Consider the following 19,151-nt stretch of genomic DNA (forward strand, 5'->3'; position numbering starts at 1 on the left):
TCTAATGCTCGCCTTTTTTGGCCAAATTATGTTATGAAAATTAAGGTGTGCATTAGATTCGCTGGCACATTAGACTCGAGTAAATATGGTATATACAGAGGCAGCATAAACAAGATAATTAAGTGAAGATAATATAGCTTCCAAGTGCATCACTGAGTGCAACAGAACCCTGTGTTCATGCCAAGTTTATTCACTTCCAAATTCTAAAGCCCTCTATAAATATGAAGACCTCTCTCCCTCCCTCTTCCTGGGAGAAGATGCTTAGCATTAATGAAGTAGGACTGAAGATATTGGGCCTTGTCACAGTTTTAACTATTGATCATAGAGAACAAACTTGGACTATTCACCCTCTAAATATTGTGGTAGCTTCAAGGGAAAAGAACAGGTCCATTCAATTCCTTAATGCAGCAGTTGCCAACATGGAGCCCTCTAGATAATTTAGGCCTCCATGTTCCATTGGCCTAATGGTAGAGGGTCATTGGAGTTGTAGTCTAAATCATTTGGAGGGCACCAATTTGACCATCCCTGTCTTAATGCTTTTTCAGATAGACTATTATTTAACTGTAGATTTCCCCTACCTGATGAAAATGCGGGAGAGCCAAAACGGAACACCTGCTCATCCCTCCCTTTAAACTGTCATAATGCTAATATGGAGCCATACAATTGTGCAAACATTAAACAGCAAAGCACAATAGTATAGTTCAAACTGATGGGGAAAGTGGGATAAAGGAATATTTTTAAAGAGACAAAGTAGTTATTGAAGAGTTTGATACCCCCTTAGTTGTATACTGCTTAGAAATCTAAAGCCACAAATGACAAAGCAAACATTTGAAATTTACCTACTGAGACTGCACAGACTTCAGGGATGACAGTGGTTTCAGGTGAGGGCAGAAATGGTTTTAGGCTCATGGGAAAGGGACTATTGGATAGCAGCTAGTACATTCAGATATCTGTGGTTGGAAGCACATTCTTAAAAGCCTGGAAACCGATGCACATTATGCACTAAAAATAAATCCACCATTTCCATTAATTTGTTTCATATGCTCCATACACAGAAAGATGAGCAATAAATCACATAGTGCTTGAACTGTTTCAAATCACAGCGCAGTGTAATAAAAGAAACATTTTTCATATGGCAGCATTGGAATACATTGAGATGAGATGGGGATGTTCAACACTCACAGGCACTGTAGCATCACAATCTTTCTGACAAAACACAGATGCCAGAATAAAAATAGCCACGGTCACCCTCATAAAACATCTATCAACACCCACAACATGCAGCGTGCAGTTAACGATTAAAGCAATTGTGTTGCCTTAGCATTTTGTCATGGAAAATATATATTTAAAATGATAGGGTGGGTTGTTAACCCATAGACATCAACATTGTAATTTAATATTTTCATTAGACCCTTTAACTAATAGGTTTTCCAATTGACCATTATTGTGGCCACAGAGTGGGAAGGCACATCTTAATTTATTGATGGTGCTTAATTCATTCTCTTAAAAAATATGTTGCACTGCTGATGTCATTTCAGTCCTGGATGAACATTGCCTGCCACTTTGCAATTTCTATTAGAAAAAGATAAAATACACAATATACAAATATTTTAAATGCTAATCATGAATACCAGAAACTGCAGAGCATCAATATTCTGTAAGAAAAACAACAACTATGAACCTGTTGTTGATAATCTCTCATTTCACAGTTGCTGTAATATATATTTTCCCTAGGGTTGTATTATTTTATTATTATTATTATTCTGACAACACAAAAGTGCACCACCTAGAAATGGAATTATCAACCAGTGATGCATCAATGGTGTGAGAAGTAGTGAAATGAAGGTATGAAATATTCCATTTTGTATATGTGGAATATATTATGTTTGTGGCTAGCATCAATGTAAATGAAGGCAGGCAATGGTGAATATGAATAGCTCAAAAGTGACAGAGAGAAAAGGACAGATACCTACCCCAACCTGCGCTATCTAGCTATCGCCCTGTGGACTTACAGTATCACCAATGGGCTCACCAAATGGATCACTGTTGGATGAGGCCTGAGATCCATCAGGCTAGAATACAAGAACATAACACCTTTTTTTCTCAACAACAGAAAGGAAAACAAAGTCAGCAGTTATTTTCATGCAGTGGGTGCATTTTAACATGAATGCCTATTGTGGATGAAAATAATTTAAAAGTCATATACTACAGCTGATATTTCCTAGGACCAACTGGTGCCAGTGGGCCAGCCCTGAATAGGATAGTAAACTGATTTGAGCTCACAGAAAGAGTTTTTTAGGTTAGTGCATTTTGGCCAAAGCTAACTTTACCTTCAAGACTTGGTCAAGAAGCAGACAAATGCCTAGTGCATGGCTTCTGCTTTAAGCCTGCCTAATTAGTGGTTCTAGTTTGTGATGAGCCATTCATGTGAAGCAGTTGCCATGGCCACGTCTGACTATTTTTGCACCGCAACTCAAACCCAGCCAAATATGAGTTTTCAGCAATGTGAGAGCAATCTGGATCTGTGTATGGTGCCCATAACTGGTTTGTGGTCATCACAAGCAAATTTGGACACCACAGATCTGAGACCAAGTTGCCATTATCAATGTGAGGTCATGCTTCTGCTGTCTCCTTGCAAGTGGGGCAGGCACAGAGTCATGCGTTAGCTATTGTATTCACCACTCGTGCTATTCAACTTAAGCCAAGCCATGTGATTGTACTGACAGCAAAACGTATCCATATTGTCACCTACCCAAGCCACTACACATTGACCTGTGAAGGGTTGTCCATTCCCAGTATTAAGGTGTATACTTACTTTCATTTTCAAATTTCACTGATTCCCCCCTCCCCCTGGGAAATCAAATGTGTTGTGCTATTTTTACAATGTCTGAAGAAATCTGCCAGCTCCTCCCCCTGGAAACAATCTGGTCATATAAAGCATTCCTGTTGAATGCTAGAAAATGGAGGGCATGGATTCCCTCTTCCCTGCCAATCAACCTCCCTGGCTTGCCCTGGAGAAAGCAGAGGGAAGAACTCACTACTCCGTAAGATCCTTCCTAGGTTGAGTTCAGCCTGAAGGGGGCAAAACTCGACTCAGACACTATGAGTGCCAGGGGCTGCATTTTGAACTCCCCCTCCCCATTGCATCACACCAAAGTCTCTGAACTCCTTTGTCTTTCTGCCCCAATATCTTTGTGTTTCTAAGGCAGAGCTGCCAATTTATATTGGCTACAACGGTGCCATCACACAAAGCTTCGATGGCACACTGCTTCCGGTTCTTGAAATCTAATTCACAGTTGCTCCTCCTGAATTCTGTCTCTTCGAAGAGCCGGCAGGAGGAGGTAGATATGGACTAATAAATCATGAGAGAACAATCCAGCAGAAATGTATAACAAGCAGGAACACTCAAATAGACTGCATAAGCTGACATGTATATAAAAATGTTAAGTTAATCTGTGCAATCTTCCATTTTGACTTACACGTTTTTGCTTCAGCAGTATACATGCTAGTCTAGCACATATCGGTGCTGATGGGGAAACTGGAAGGGTGAAGTGGGAGCACTGATCAACACTCTGTCCTCTGTAATTTACATTAGTTGTGAGCAGTCAGGAGAAAATCAGAAGAGTTTGAAGGGTGGGGGAAGGGGGCTGGGTTCATTATTTCTCCTTCTGTTTGATTAAACATTGCATCAAATAGGGAGAAAAATTGAGGGAACATTTGCGTTCATATCCTAACTCTATTTTTTGTAGGGCAACCTTCATTGCCCAAAGTCAATGTTAAGTGTCTATAATTGGACTAGGAAACACTCCTCTATTTTCTTCTACAGTCCAATTTTGCCGATTGAATACTACCTTTAATGTGAGCTACAGCAAATGTTTTAGTACTCATGCAAAGTAGAATTTGACTAGAATTTTCAAAATTTTCAAAACTGTGAACCATGTACATAGTCACTGAGCAGTTTTTGGGTTAATGATTTGGAGTTGCCTCACTTACCGCTTCCTGTTCTTCACTTTTACTTGGACTTTCAAAGCCCTCTTCAAAGAGGTCATCTGCAGCAGGGTCACTGGTATGAGATGCTGAGGATTTGGATGGAGAACTTTGTCTAGGAGCAGGAGTTGGAGCTGAATAAAGACAATAGAGATAATTTGAATTGAGTGGATGACTGACTCCTAAATAACACCAGAGAACCTGCTGGCATGTGTCTGGGTGGGCTATGAGCCAAGTGCCACTGTGTGGTTTTGCAACCCCCCCCCCCAAGATTAACAATAAATGGATCTGAGAAACTTGTCTTAAAAGGCAAAAATTGCTCTTAGTAAACTGTTTGGGAACCATTGAGTTTGACAGTTTTGAAAGATTCAAAATATTTTAATTTTAGTTTGCAAAATTCAGCAACCTCTTATCATTCATATGACAACAAACAATGTCCTGGGTTTACTTTGTTTTTAATTTATGCAGCAGTACCAATGTGTTTATCTTAAAATCTTTAACAAAAATTAGATAAATATATATAAATAAATAAATAATAGCTTTCTATCACTGGAAGATGTCCATCTTTTAAAAAACTACAGATGCCTACTGAGTCATTTCTTGTAACTACACTGTGAAACAAATGAAGTATAAAATTAGCAGTAGTCCACTGAAATCACTTGCAATGCAATTGTTGCAGTACCATCAGAAATACACATTAAGCACACTAAAGGAATGTTGCTTCAGTGCAGTGATGATCCATCACCACACCTGCTTAAATCCAACTCCTCCATCCAATTTTATTGTGTGTTTAAGCACGGGAATCATCTCATCAGCAATTCTTAATTTAGGGTTGATTCACACAAAATGTTTTTGCAACAATGTAATCACAATGCTCAAGTAAGGCTGGTAATTATGAATCCAAAATCAGTAAGCCACCATTGAATCAAGCACAGCTTCCATTGGAGGAGGGGGGCAGAAACCCTCACCAAATTTCTGGATTTCCTTAGCTCATGAAGATAGCAAACAGAATCCCAGCTTTGGGAACTTCCAAAGCCGATTGTGCAAGCCAGTTTTTATGCATATTTAAGATGACACTGTCTTTCAACAACTAAATTACACTGTCTTTCAAAAATGAAATTCATTAAAAGTAATGTGTGTAATTAATTACGGACATCCATGAACTCCATGCGATTATCCTCGATTTCATGTCTTCCCAACTTCAAAGATGCCCAATTTATTTAATTTTTAATTACATTCATGGATACTTCTGACAGCTCCATCTCAGAAAAGGGAAACAATGTGTGGAAGGTTGCGGCAGAAAAACGGGGAATACTCACGTGAGTTCGTCGATGGCGTCGTAGAAGTCACAGGAGTCAAATTTAACTGAGAGATGTCAAAGTCATCACAATCATCTGCTTCCTGTGCCATCCCAACTTTGTTAAAGTAACTGGAGAAGGCCTCTGAGGTACAACTGAGGGAAGGCTGATCTGGTTTTCGTGATGGCACTGGCGGAGGCTGAGCCATCTGGAAATCTTTGAACATTTCTTTTCCTGCTTGCTGCCTAGGCCTATCTGTCTGCGGACTGGATCTGGTGGAATCGCTTGTAGGTGGAACGGTAGCAATGGGAGCAACGGTACCTTGAAACATGGCTGCTTGTAAAGGCAATACAGTTTGTGTTGGCATGAAGGCAGCAGGCTGAAACTGACCAGCTACAGATGGCCATGGTTGCTGGGTGGGAGAAAATATCCCAGGTTGTCCCCATGCAATTGACTGTCCTCCCTGCATCACCTGAGCAACTGGAGGCTGAGCACCCATGGCCAGTTGTTGTTGAACAAGAGGTTGTTGTCCCCAGAAGGAGGGCAGGACAGCTCCCATTGCAACATAACCTTCGGGGGGAAAGAGAGCGGGGACAATTTCAGAACAGGAAGAGCAAAAAAAAAAAAAAAACGAGGGCAGCCAAGGAAGAAAAGTTGGTGAGATATACAAATGAGTTTTGGTGACTTCTGTTGCTCCACTGAAAGCGTTGTTGGACAGAGGCATGGGGCAGGTTCAGAAGCTGTTACTAGACTACATGCAAAACTAAATCTATTTTAATGAGGCGGCATTTTCCAATAAATAAGAGAAAAAGGGGAGTGTTCCTAATGATGTTTTCTCTGCCCTTTCTTCTGAACGGAAATCTTCTATATTAGAGTATTTGTTTTGCTCATTCACCCAGCCTATCACAGACCAGTACTTAGTTGTACCAGTACTTTGCTTCCAGTATTTTTAGCTTGACATGCAGCTTTTGGAAACATATAAGCTTACTTTATTCTTGCATTTTCAGTAAGTAGGTTAACAAAAGGTATTGTCTTCACCTATTCCATACCGTAGTTTACATCTAAACCCTTTTCTTTCCATGTTGTCCATTGCCCATTTATTACCCACAAATTTATCAAGCTAATTGCCCAAGGTGCAGTTATGTTTCTGAAATGACCATCTGTGTAGACTTCTGATCCCCCCCCCCCATTTATACTGGACATTAGCTCCTTACTCACTGGATTTCAGCAGCTGCAGTTATCACACAAGGGCAGAAAAGGTATCTAGATATGGAGAATGTCAATCATATATCCGAGATTTTGAGTAACACGAAGAAGTTGGACAAACTCACACAAACTGTATGCAGAAAGGTGAAAGTAGTATGGAAAAAACATTCACACTCACCCTGCCCCAGTGTATTCATACAACCCCCACCCCCTATCCTGGCATCTGTAGTCAAACAGGTATTGCAAGTTTTTGGAGCACTGCAGATAGCCTACAAGACCTATTTGATCTGACTGATTAAAATAGAGCATGCACATCATTTAGAACTGTATTTCTGGCCCTCTGTGAGAGTAAAGGTCAGCAGCAAAGCCCACACTACTGCTTTAGAGGAGTAGGGGACAGCTATATAAAGCAAGACTGCCTCCCCTCCTCAGTTGTGTTTTGTCCTTCACCCAGCCACCTGCCCCTTTGGTGCAATGTCAAAACATTCCAGTTGCTAAAGATTTGTGGTGTTTTCCTCAAAGATGGGCCTAGGGCTTAATGGTCTCCTCCTACCTTTGTGAATTTGGGACCAAGGGTAGGTAAATATAATGAATATCCCTACACAAGTGCAATGTAGATTATACGAAGAAATGCACAAAAAGCAACAGTCTGGTGAGTGCTCTGAAGCACTTTTAGAAGATAAAAGGAGTATCCTCATACATAACAATTAAAATCTCAAAACAGGTAGGATTGTTAGGGGTTCTGAATAAATGTCTCATATCCACAAGGATGGGTGTGCATTACACAGGCAGAACTCCCTCGGCACAATGAAGTGACCATGAAGTAGGGAGGTGACTGCTCCCCAGATCATTTGGGACCGGCGGTGATGGGAGGGAGTTTTGGCACCAGCATTTTTAGAACCCATTGCAAAGACTTTAAAGTTATACTTGATAAAAGTCTTTCCCCACGAAAAACCTAATCTGGTGTTCCATCTCATTAGCGCTGGGGTCGTGGTGCTATGATAGCTCCACCGTCTCTATGAAACCCACTCACCCACCCCAATTATTATCATCTGTTCCCACTCTCCATGAAGCACACGTGTAATTGGCCTCATTAACCAACATTAATAGGAAAGAGCAGCCATGTGTGCTTAGCCTTCAAGTCTAGTTTTAGGTTTGGATAAGGTAGGACAGTGTTTGAATGTTCGTAGTCCAGGCTGCACTCCAAATGAAAGATGCCACTTCTTTTCTAAGAGATATCCTTAAAATGTAGCCAAAAGATCCATTAGCTTGCAAAAACATTTTGTATGAAGGCCTAGTTTCAACATTTTACATACATCACTTCTAATTCTTCTATGTTTCAGTTTCTTTTTTTTGTCCATCCCGCACACCTTAACATGGGAAATTTCATTTAGCTTCTTAATTAGTGGCTCCCTCTCCTTAAAAATCATGACCTGGCTGAGTATACTAAAGCAGCATTCAAATGTTATTCCCTTTTCTCATTTTAATGTTTACTCTACCTAGATTTTGATTATTATTTTTTTGCTAAGTGGAGATTAAACAAGTTTTGCTGATGAGGCATGTACACAACAATAAGGTAGTCTTTATATTGCAAAAAAAACCCTACACATTTATTTTTGCTATGGAAAGAAGCAGTTTTCTTGCTTTATGTTTCAAAGCCAGCTGTTAGCATGTCCACAGCTCTGACTAGATAAATCCAGGTTCATTTTGAATGTTTGTATTAGAGTGTTCAAAAACTTCAACCTATTTCATTTTCTGGACAATAGGATGTGTACGGTAACAAAATAAAAATAAAACACAGAAGCGGAAAATGGGATAAGATTCAAACCACACCTGCAATCTGTTAGCAAATTGTTATACAAGTAAATGTGCAAGTATGCAGATATAGCCTAATTTAACATCAAAGGAGCTGCAGGCTGTCCAGTCAGGAATGGCTGGCAGGGTGATGCTGCCCTGTATCTCTTCTGGATGTGGTGTTGCTACTGCTTACTGGAACAGTGCAGGGCAAAGATCAGGGCTGCACAAGCACATTCAAACTCCTACACTGTCCCAGTAAACAGCAGAAATATCACCAATACACTGTACCAGCTACTTCTGCTAGCAATCAAGGGACAGGCTTCCTAAGTCTGCATGTCTTTACACTCTTCTTCCTAGCAAAATCATGTAATATATGCATGCACATGCGTATGCACTTGCTTTGCACAATTTATTCCAATCACAAAGTTTAATTTACTTGAAAGAAGAAACTAGAAATTTAGTGCAGACCACACACAGTTCTGGCTAATTCACACCTAACATTACAGTGGATTTTAAAGAGACAAACATACATTTTCATTTGTGTTATTTCTTCCCGATAAAGAACTACATAAGCAAAAGAGGATTTAAGCAAAAGCAACTGCTCAACAAATCAGAAGTAATAATGGGGAACAAATGTATTGTCTGTGTATTATTCCAAGCTTCAGAAATGAGGTTAAGCTATCATTGTTTGCATTTTGGACACCGAAGAACAGTGAAAAACATAAAACACCAGTCTTTTTTCTCCTGTGGCTACTGGAACTCCAGGAAAATCAAAAGAGAAAAGAAAGTGGCCTTGAGGAAAGAGGCCTTAAGCAATTTGAGAAAGAGATTGCCCAAATGCCTTCAGAAGAATATGGAAGGATTTAGGAGCTATTCACTGAATGAATCACAAATGGATTGCCAAAATCTTAAGGTGTAAACTGTATCTTCTGGGTTGGGGGACGTAAATAAGATGCCTGATGTGAGGTGTTCATTTTTTTCTGTGGATTTTATATCTGTAATGGGCCATTCACTGCAGTCATTGGTTAATGAGCAGGTATGAGGGAACTAGACCTAACTAAATCTACTCATTCATCAAGGGTCTAGATGTTCTGATGTACAACAGAATAGCTCCCATTAAAAGCCACATATGCTCAGACTGGCCTTTAAGTTCTCAAGTTATATAGCATGATGTGAAAAACTCACCTGAGGGTACAGCAGCAGTGCTGTAAGGTACAGAACTAAATACATCTGCACCAGCAGGAAGTGACTGGGATGAAGATGGGATAAAGGCATCACCTGGAGTTGCAGGGGTCTGCAAAACACGACAAGATTAGAATGTGCTGATTAAACATACATGGGTGGCATCTCAGTTGTGGTTTCTGCTGCCAAGAACTGGCTCTACATCCTTTTCCTAATTAAAAAAAGCGACAGAGAGGAAAGCATGGGCTGGGGGGGGTGGTTATAAGAGAGGAGATGCAGAAGAGAGAGAGCAGCAGAAAGGTGGGGAGGGAAAACAGCAGCAACTAGAAAACAGAATGGGAAACTGCATCAGGAAAATCTCTTATGATTTGTAATGTATTAAATAAACCCAAAAGTGTTCTTCCCCAGCTCCTAGGATATATGCAAATTCCTACAGCACCTGTTCTCCCCCACCCCCCATGAAAGGTCTAAGGCTGTGTGATATTAATAGCTTCACAGGGGATCAGCGTAAGCAATTAGTGCAGAAAAAGAAGTAGAAAGGTAATGAGCAATTTTACATAGGGAAAAATTCAAACTGGGTAAAATGATTGCAAACCTTTTTGAAATTCTTTCAGCTTCAGTATGGGGCATTGTTAGTCATGAATATCTAAATGCATTATGCTGCTACAATAAGCCTGCTGAAAGTGGCATGTGTGAAAGAGGCAGGACATTTCTCTCTGGTACTTACAGGGGGAGAGGTTACATCAGGAGGAGTGGACATGTCCCCAAACAGCTCTAGTTGGGTAACAGCCTGCAAAGAATTGCAAAAAGAAAGAACAAAGTTTTAGGCATGTCTCATCTCTTATCCACTGAGCAACACAGAAGCCAGTTTTGTAATGGAAAGCAAGAGTAACTTCTCAAAACAATTTTTTACTTGCAATTTTTGGGGGCCAGTCTGTGAGGCAAACCTGAACAATTGTCTGTCATTTCATTAATATCTCATTGGCACTCTAGATATTAAAGGATTTTAAAAAATAAATAAATCCACAGATGGTGTGAAGAGGAAAATCTTTACACAGAACCACCTCCTGATCAGAAGACAGGATCAATTTCTCCCCCCTCCCCTTCATAGAAATTTCCTCCTCATAGAGGAAGAAATTTATCCAAAGGTTGCACTGGCTTCAGTTCTACTACCTTGTCAATGAGTACCCAGACAATGACCTTTACAAACCTCCCACAAAGGATGCTATGTCCATATCATACTCTCACCAAGTGAGCTGTAATCCATCGAATGGAACAGTTCCCACTGTCCTATAGGTATCTTCTACTGACTCCTTGGGTCACCTAAACCATTGTGTTCTAGATGCACTTCTTCCCAAGGCAGGCTGTTTAAAGGCACCAACAAGTGTGTGTTTTTCACTAATAATTTACATCCTTCAGACATTTAATTTGCATCAATCCCAATCTCTGGGACGAACTGTTGGGACAAATGTGGCAGAACCTGTTTCTGAAAACCTATGAGAATTGAGTTGCATTTGGCAAGGGAGGAAACAATATATATATATTGCAGCGTGCCAATAAGGAACATTGTCCCTGAAGAAGGTATTTTTTTGTTTCTGAACACATTATGCAATAATAAAATATTTTGGTCATTTTGATACATTTTTCTGATTTATTTCTGCATTCGGTCTCTCCACACCCCCCCCCCCCTTTTTGGCAGCCTGCCTCCATCATCATAAATGCCTGTCCCACTTCAGGTTGCCATCAGCAAATCATGGATGGGTGCGCTGAATATGCATGAAAAAATCCAGGTTGTGGATGCTAAAATCATACTGCTGATAATGCCATATTAAATCTGGGCTCCAGTTGCAAGATTTGGACTTTATGGGCATTGGATTTGAGCATCGAGGTGCTTCCCAAATAAGACAGCCATTTACAGACACCCAGCAACTCCAGTGGCAGAATCGGCCAGTCTTCTCAAGCCAATCTTATGATTAACCATTAAATAATGTATGCTGTACTACTCTGTTATTTCATTACTGGGACTCTCATGAACTTCACAGAGCTTTACATTCAAATCAGCATTCAGGCAGAGCTTTAGAGGTGTTCAGTGTGCAAGCTAACTATAATGCTCAAGCAATTCCAGTCTCTAACAGTCTGACTTCCAAGCGTGGAGCTCTCTGTCTACTTATGAACAAATTCTACAAAAAGGATGTTAACTACCTGAGCTTGAAGGAACTCCAATTAAAGGCCCTCAAAACTGAAAGTGAACTGGATGCTTTTTATAGCACAAAACCCTTTAAAAAAATGGAATTTGACACCTGCGTTTTCTTAATATGAAGGAAAAGGGATTAGTTATTCCACATGTAAACGCAAGAAAGGCAAGGCAGATTTTCAGATGCTTGCTTTGAAAGCATTTGGTCCTGTAAAATGTAATCATTTAATAAGATGTCATTTTAAAGGTTGTGTCCCTTTTGTTGCAAAAAAAGGTGTAAACTAATCCATTCCTTTAAAAGATACTTTCAGAAGGAAATTTCTTTACTAACTATCACTGGTAGATATTATTTTTTAGCTTCTGCAAGACAAAGGGGCTCTGATAAAACTGTGCTTCTTGGTAATCTTTAATTTTATGATACCTTGGGAGCCAGAGAATTATTTTGGGATGGACAGGTACACCCACCCACCCTACAATCAAGTAGGTTATAAGAAAATGATGGAAGAGAAGCATAGATGGTAAACATTCCTGTTGTATAATGTACATTGGAAATACTTCACAGATTTTGAATTAAGTTATTCCCGGTCATTACAAGAACATCTACCAATAATTTGGAAAGCAAAACAGATTAGGTGAAACTCAGTTTTCTGTGTTTTTGAGTTGCATACTGTTGTCTCACAGTGTCTTAGCGTACTCAACTTTCAACTGGGCTTGCGAATAAGGCACAGCATTTGAGACTGTCACTGTAATTGCAAAGTGAATTATTGGACATTCACAGAATGATGCCAGGAAAGAAAGATATGATAAACTGATGAACAATTCGAGGAGGTGCATTAGCATGCAAATAGTGAAGCTGATCAAAATTAATTTGGCTAATATAAATAAATGATCTCTTTAGAAGCTAATAATTTTCTTTGAAAGAGCATATTTGAATTTGATTTACTAGAACATTTTCCATGATGGCTGCATATTGAAAAAGTGTCTCTACAACTATGGGAATTAGGACAGCTGTTTAGAGGAAGTGTTTTTAAAATAAATGCTTTTAAGTGATCCTGACCATGCTAACAGGCCCATCTGCTTTTGGAGGTAATTGTGTGGGGGATGTTGCACATAGGAACTGGTCAACAGATACACAAAGCAGCAGGTGCAGATCTACAAACTGACCGTATGACTACATCATCCAGCCTTATCTTTCTTCTTTTATTTTTCCTTGCTCCCCCATCCTATTTTGTGTAATATCTTTTCTGATGAACAGTTCTGGAGAACTTTAAGGCTTGAAACACTTTTGTGTCATTTTGGTTGATTCTACTAAAGTTACTGTTCAACTGTGGATATGGGAGTTAAAAATACAAAACATTCAAGTGTTTTCTCAAGTCTAGGCTAACCATACCCATTTCTGTGGGTTTTTCCTCAGATGACTTCACCTCTGATGTTCCACCCTCATAGTGCTGCACAAAAATCTGTTTTTTATTTGGCAACAGATTTTTTAATTTTAGTGAGCAGAAATAAAGCGGTGCAAATAAGGTTGCAATACAGCGAAAGGAGCGTAGGAGGATAACTGATTAGCATACAGCCCCATCCCCACCATGCAATCATTCATCACAATGCATAATTTTAGTTTTAGCTGATTCAAGCACTATAACTCCTTCTCTCACACACTCTGCAATGGAAACATACTCTGTGAGTAAAGAGCATCACAGATGCAGGGTTTTTCCTATATCTGCCAGAATCCTAAGTGTATTTCTGTTGGTAATTAAATATTTAATGATATTTAATTATTAAAGCATTTGTGTCTCACCCTTCAGGTGTACATGCACCACTCAGGGCAGCTAACAACATGTAACATCATGCTGCCTGTAGAATGGAAACATTTGCATTTGCACTCTGTCACCAGTGGCAAAGAATCTCCATACCTTACATGCTGCTGCTGCTACTACTGTAAACTGCTTGTTAAGCATCTGCTTGTTAAATGTGGATCTTGCTAGATGCAATTTGTATAGGAAAATTAGCTTAGATTTCATATTTTAGAAATTTAAATATCTAATGTACAAAGGAAACTCTGAGAAAGAAAATATGGGACTAGCTAGAGTTTATTTTACACCGTTATATATTTGCTGGGATGGAAAGGCAGCTGATGTATGACACACATATGAATGAGTTGTGCTTTTTTTAGATTTTTGTTGTCATTTCTTTGTGCAGAGAAAGAGAACTCTAAATGGTAAGTGGCAGAAATTTTGCAGAGATCATTCACCACTGTGGAGGTGCTAGAAGGTGACTGTAATTTTACCTCATTTCTCTAACTTTTGACTTGCTTTGTCTCTGGGACTATGTCTGGGGCTTGCCTTGGATGGAAGGCATTACTAGGGAAAGACCCTGTCCAAACAGCTTCTTCTCAGGTTTTATGATATTTCAGCATATTCAAATTTCACAAGCTGTTTGAGTAACACTGTGTGAATGACAGATAAAGTGTTAAATATATGGATTATAATCAAACATTTGTGCTTTCTGCCAACATCTTAAGAGCTTGTAGTAACTGGCACTAATCTCTGTTTAGTCATACTCTGCTAACTAGTTTGGTGAGTTCATCTATTTCTACTGAGAATTCTCTTACCTGAGTGACTCTACCAAGATTTTCATCTATGTCCAACAATAGGCTTCCATTCTCCAGCTGTAATGCATGATTGATGAAAATGAAAGTGAATGATTTATGAAAATGACATGTTCTGCTGAGCACAACAATGATGACTTCAACAATTATTGATTTTACTTCTGAACAAGAGCTATTTTATAGTTTCCTGGTCAGATGCTTTTGCTTGCCTCAGTGATTATATACATGCTATAAGTTTTCATGGTTATCTCGTACAAAGAAACAGAACCCAGCATGGAGAAGTGAAAATGAAGGGTTGGGAATATCCATTTAAGAAAAACCACAGGTCTCAGTGGCTTCCCTTGAGTTCTCTGGGCTGTATAAATGGACTATAATATGGGACATTGAGGCAAGGGGAAAGAGCACAGAAGTTCTCATACACAGGGGTCCCTAGGGTGAGGATGACTTCCACCTCTACTGTGTCCTACATACATTTCCTCATATATGAAAATGGTCAACATTCACTCATAAGAGAAAAATAAATCCTTGCAACTGAACACATTACAATGCACAGAAACACCACCCATTGCCTATAGTTATAGGGATGCCATGGGACCCACACCAACCATTGGATTTCACCACTATTTTCTCTGAGCAAAATCACTTCTCTATTAGGGAAGGAAAAATAAAGTTCCAGAATGAATCAGAAAGTCCCTTCAAAATGAACCAGGCAGTCCTTTTGTATTTTCTGAATCTGGAGAAAAGCTCTACAACAGACTTCCACAATCTGGTGCCCTCCCAGTGTTTTGAACAGCAACTTCCACCATCCCTAGTCATTGGCCAAATCCTAGAGAAGAGACTTCCTGGTTTATTTTTAAGATGTTCTGGGGTGTCCCAGGGCTTTCGTGAATGTACATTTTTCTCACAACTTTGGCTTCCTTCACAGGCTAACAATACTGAAAGGCAGGAAGAGGCTCATATCTTTCAAAGCAATTACTTTCAATTGTGGCTTCACATTTTGCTTAATAACTCTCATTCTAACGGGGCTAGAGATTTACTTTAAAAAATAATAATGCCAAGGTCCCCTTGTTGGTTGTGGGCCCAGTACAGATAGTCCCTGAACTCCACCTCTCATCCCAATGGCCCCAGTCAGCATGTGTGCATCTATAAGCTATCAGTTGGCCCAATGCACCGTTTAGGGTTAATTTTCCTTTTGTTCTCCTGCCAGCAGGAGAATATGTAGTCACTACTTATGGACTCGCTTTAAGAAAGGCCTACAAAGGTTAACCAGCATATGATTTCAGAGAAGCATGAAGGCAGAGATGCAGTAATAGATTACTTTGCTACAAATCATGTACGTTTTCAGAATCTAAAACAAATTATCTTTTTTCTTGGGACAGGATTTATCTTGTTTCTCCTCCTCCTGAGCATCACTCCAGCTGTCCTAAAAATTCTTCACTGCTGTCACGCTGAGTCACGCTGTGCCCTCAGCTGCCTTGCTGAACCAACACTGATTGCTCTTATGAAGCTGTCTGGAGAAACAGCAACAGCGTAACACTGGAGAAACATGTGTGCGGCGTTCAACAGACCATTAGCAACAACCTGATTGTGCTATGGCAGGACCTCCCAGAAAATAGTTGCCTGCCATGTCACTGCATGTCCCAAGTGCCCAATTATCATGGAGCACTTGGGCTGTATCCTCCATCAGCTCTTGTTCTGCATCACTTGCCGCTGAGGAGATGCTTCCTAAGGGTGAGCCATTAGTGTCTATTAGACCGTGGAAAAGTCTTCAGCGGAGACTTCACAGGACTACACTGCTCTAACTGGGGGCAAATATTTGGCACCGTTTGTCTGTCTTTCCTTAGACGTTTCAATACAAAAGGTTTCTCCAATTAGAGCAAACCCTCCTGCACCCCCCACCTGCTTCTTCGTAGCGAGCTGCAGAAACAACCGGCAGCATAGCAAGACGTTAGATTGCTTGATCTTTCTGTATAATTGCAGCCTTTGTGGATTTCTCTCTGTGTGTTAAAATGTAAAGGCTGCTTCTAATTACTTGAAAATCTGTCTCATCACAGATCAAAACATACACACACATACCCCACAGCTCAGTCAGTGAAGAACACACAAGCAAGTTGCCTGAAGGGGTAGGGGGAATATAAAAAACCCTCCTACCAGGAAGGCATTAAGCCTTTCAACAACTGTTGTGTCTCCTCCTGTTGGCATACAGAAAGGGAGGTTGCAAATGTTTCAACCCGATGTTTAAATTAAAAGGCACCTGTTTGGGTTTTGTAAGCCTCTCCATTGCCACAGCATGTGTCACTTGGTGGAAGGGAAAAGACAAAATCATATTTGTTTTTTAAAATAAAAATCTGTAGGAGGTTAGTGAAACAACAGGATACAATGTAGTCTACCTGTGCTATGTTCATTGAGAAACACACCCACACTCACCCACCCACGGGGGGGGGGGAGTTAGGTTGTATCCCATGCTAATCCTACTCATCTAATAGACCAGCTGAAGTTAATGGATACAACTAACTTAAGTTCATTAAGTTCAATGGGTCTAAGTTGGGCTAGCATTAGCTAAAATCCCGGGTCTTGGATTCTTCACCTTTATATTTGACAGACAAAGCAAACAGTTTAAGACAATTGGTACATTTCAATTCCAAATAGCCATTCTCTTTTTGAACTCCTCCTGCTGCTAATCTGGTGCTTGTTTTTCCATGATATTCTATCATGTTTGTGCCTTATTTTACCACCTGCCTTTTGAGCATGTCTCATTCAGTCTAACGGAGCTTGTATAGAATTGATTTCTGATGAATTTTGCCCAATATATTTAGGTCTGCAAACCTCCTAGGAATGTATTCTCAGGAATCATTTATTCCTGGCATTAAGTCTCCTTTGTGCGCCCACTGTTAATATTAGCAAATGCTCTGTGGGAGGCCTCCAAGCCTTAGAATAGTTTATTAAGCAATTAATGAAGTTTTTAATTCTTAAAATCTTTGCAGCAGGAAACGTTTGAGCAAATCATAAAAAATATCACTGTCTTGACCTAATGGATAGAGATGCTGCTTCAAAAATCTAATAAAGTAGTTAATTGCTTTGTCTCTCATCTCCATAATGCATTATTAAAAAGCCTTCTCAAAACTGACACATCTCAAAAATGCAAGCTCTGGAAGCTGAGAACAATGCTTTCTAGTCTCTATTGTAAATCATTCCTGAGCTGCCAGGGGACTCCCACATTGGTGTGTGTGTTTGATTTGAAACTGCCTGAAGAAGTGCTCTGCTGGCTTAGGCCAGTGGCTCATTTAGTTCAGCATTGTCTTCTCACAGCTTCTTACTAGATGCCTAGGAGAAGCCCACTAGCAGGACATGAGCCCAACAGCATTCCCAGCAACTAATATCCAGAGGTATACTCCCATCAACAATGGATGTGGAACACAGCCAGTAGCCTTATTTTCCAATAATTTGTCTAATCCTTTTTTAAGCCATTGAATTTTGGTGGCTATGCACTGCATGAAGAAATACTTCCTCTTTTCTATTCCGAATCTTCCAACATTTAGCTTCATTAGATGACCCTGGGTTCTAATATTATGACAGAGAAAATTTTCTCTGGACACTTTCTTCGCACAATGCATAATTTTCTACACCTCTATCTTGTTTCCCCCTTACCTTTTCTCTAAAGTAAATAGCCCCAAATGTTGTAAGGTTTTTGAAAGTACAAGTACACTGTGACTACTGGATCTCCCCTATCTATATGCTTAGTGACACTCTCAACAAATCCTACAAGGATAGTTAGACTTGCAGAAGCCATGCTGGTTGTTCTTCAGCAAGGCTTCTTCATCGGCTTGCTTGGTAATTCTAGCATTAATAATGCTTTCCACCAGCTTTCCTGGAACAGACGTTAATCTAACCAGATTGTAATTTCCCAGAAAACCCCATCACCACCTGACCTCTTTGTAAAAATTGGTCTTACATTGGCTACTTTCTCCGGCACAGATGAGCTTAGGGACATGTTGCACTTTTTTTCTTTTCTTCACTGAAGGTCAGCAATTTCACATTCAAGTGAAATTAGTCTTGGGTATCCTCTGGACCGAATTTCATTATATATTGTCAATATTACTTTTTATTTTTGTTTATAATATTTAAGATGTTTATATGGCTTAATTTTTGCTTGTGTTAATGGCTAAACCCAAACAGTATCACTATGCTTTGTTTCAAGGCCCACAAAGTAGGAACTGAATCCATAGTTTGGAGCTGGTTTATGAATCTTGGCTTGCTTTAACCACAGTTTGTTGTTAACTTCTAAACATAAGTTGGTGAGGACTGCTTAGAAAGTTCTCATTAGTGCAGCGAGTGTTGTGAGTGAAGCGTGTTATCTTGTTGTTAGTTTCCTTTGTATTCCTCACAGTTTTCAAATTCATCACTTCCAGATGAATGTCTAGGTTAGGTCAGCTAGCCACTGCTAATTATTTTCAAATTGTAGCTTAATGTATTTATAAGCAAGTGTTCGCATTAAAATCTTTCGACGTTGAACACAATTCATTCAAGGAACATTAAGCATTCCACCTCACTTGCTGACTAGCTTCAAAAGAAGAACTTCCTCAGATAATCAAAATGTGTATTGAGCCATTTAAGTTTATTCTACACAACTTGATTTTTGTAGTCGAGTTAATTCAAAACTCCTCTCTGATGTGTTTGTTTACCTTTAAATAGGAATCTCATTAAATAGCATGATTTACAACAACACAACAAACACCCAGAAATCTTTGTAATGTCTTTCCTGACTTAATTCCCTAAGGCTGTTTGACACATCTAAGCATTTATGTGCACCTCATGAAATGCTACCTTATCATAATTTTATATAGCTTATTTGGTTTTTTAAAAATAAAAGTGACTATAG

At 39.6% G+C, this 19,151-nt stretch overlaps 1 protein-coding gene across 6 annotated transcripts in view; it reads right to left on the bottom strand.

Moving 5' to 3' along the window:
• Nucleotides 1–19,151, bottom strand: part of DAB1 (DAB adaptor protein 1) — a 656,563-nt gene that overhangs the window by 9,321 nt on the left and 628,091 nt on the right. For all 6 annotated transcript variants that reach the window (XM_081196886.1, XM_081196887.1, XM_081196888.1 and 3 more), the window contains 6 exons: nt 14,276–14,332; nt 10,198–10,260; nt 9,474–9,582; nt 5,307–5,855; nt 3,994–4,121; nt 1,974–2,072 (listed from right to left, as the gene is read on the bottom strand). In XM_081196886.1, the coding sequence (XP_081053012.1) occupies nt 1,989–2,072; nt 3,994–4,121; nt 5,307–5,855; nt 9,474–9,582; nt 10,198–10,260; nt 14,276–14,332 (990 nt within the window). In that variant the 3' untranslated portion in view covers nt 1,974–1,988. The remainder of the gene's footprint in view (nt 1–1,973; nt 2,073–3,993; nt 4,122–5,306; nt 5,856–9,473; nt 9,583–10,197; nt 10,261–14,275; nt 14,333–19,151) is intronic.

The sequence above is a fragment of the Podarcis bocagei genome (genome assembly GCF_964188305.1).
Source record: "Podarcis bocagei genome assembly, chromosome: 5".
Taxonomy (NCBI): Eukaryota; Metazoa; Chordata; class Lepidosauria; order Squamata; family Lacertidae; genus Podarcis; species Podarcis bocagei.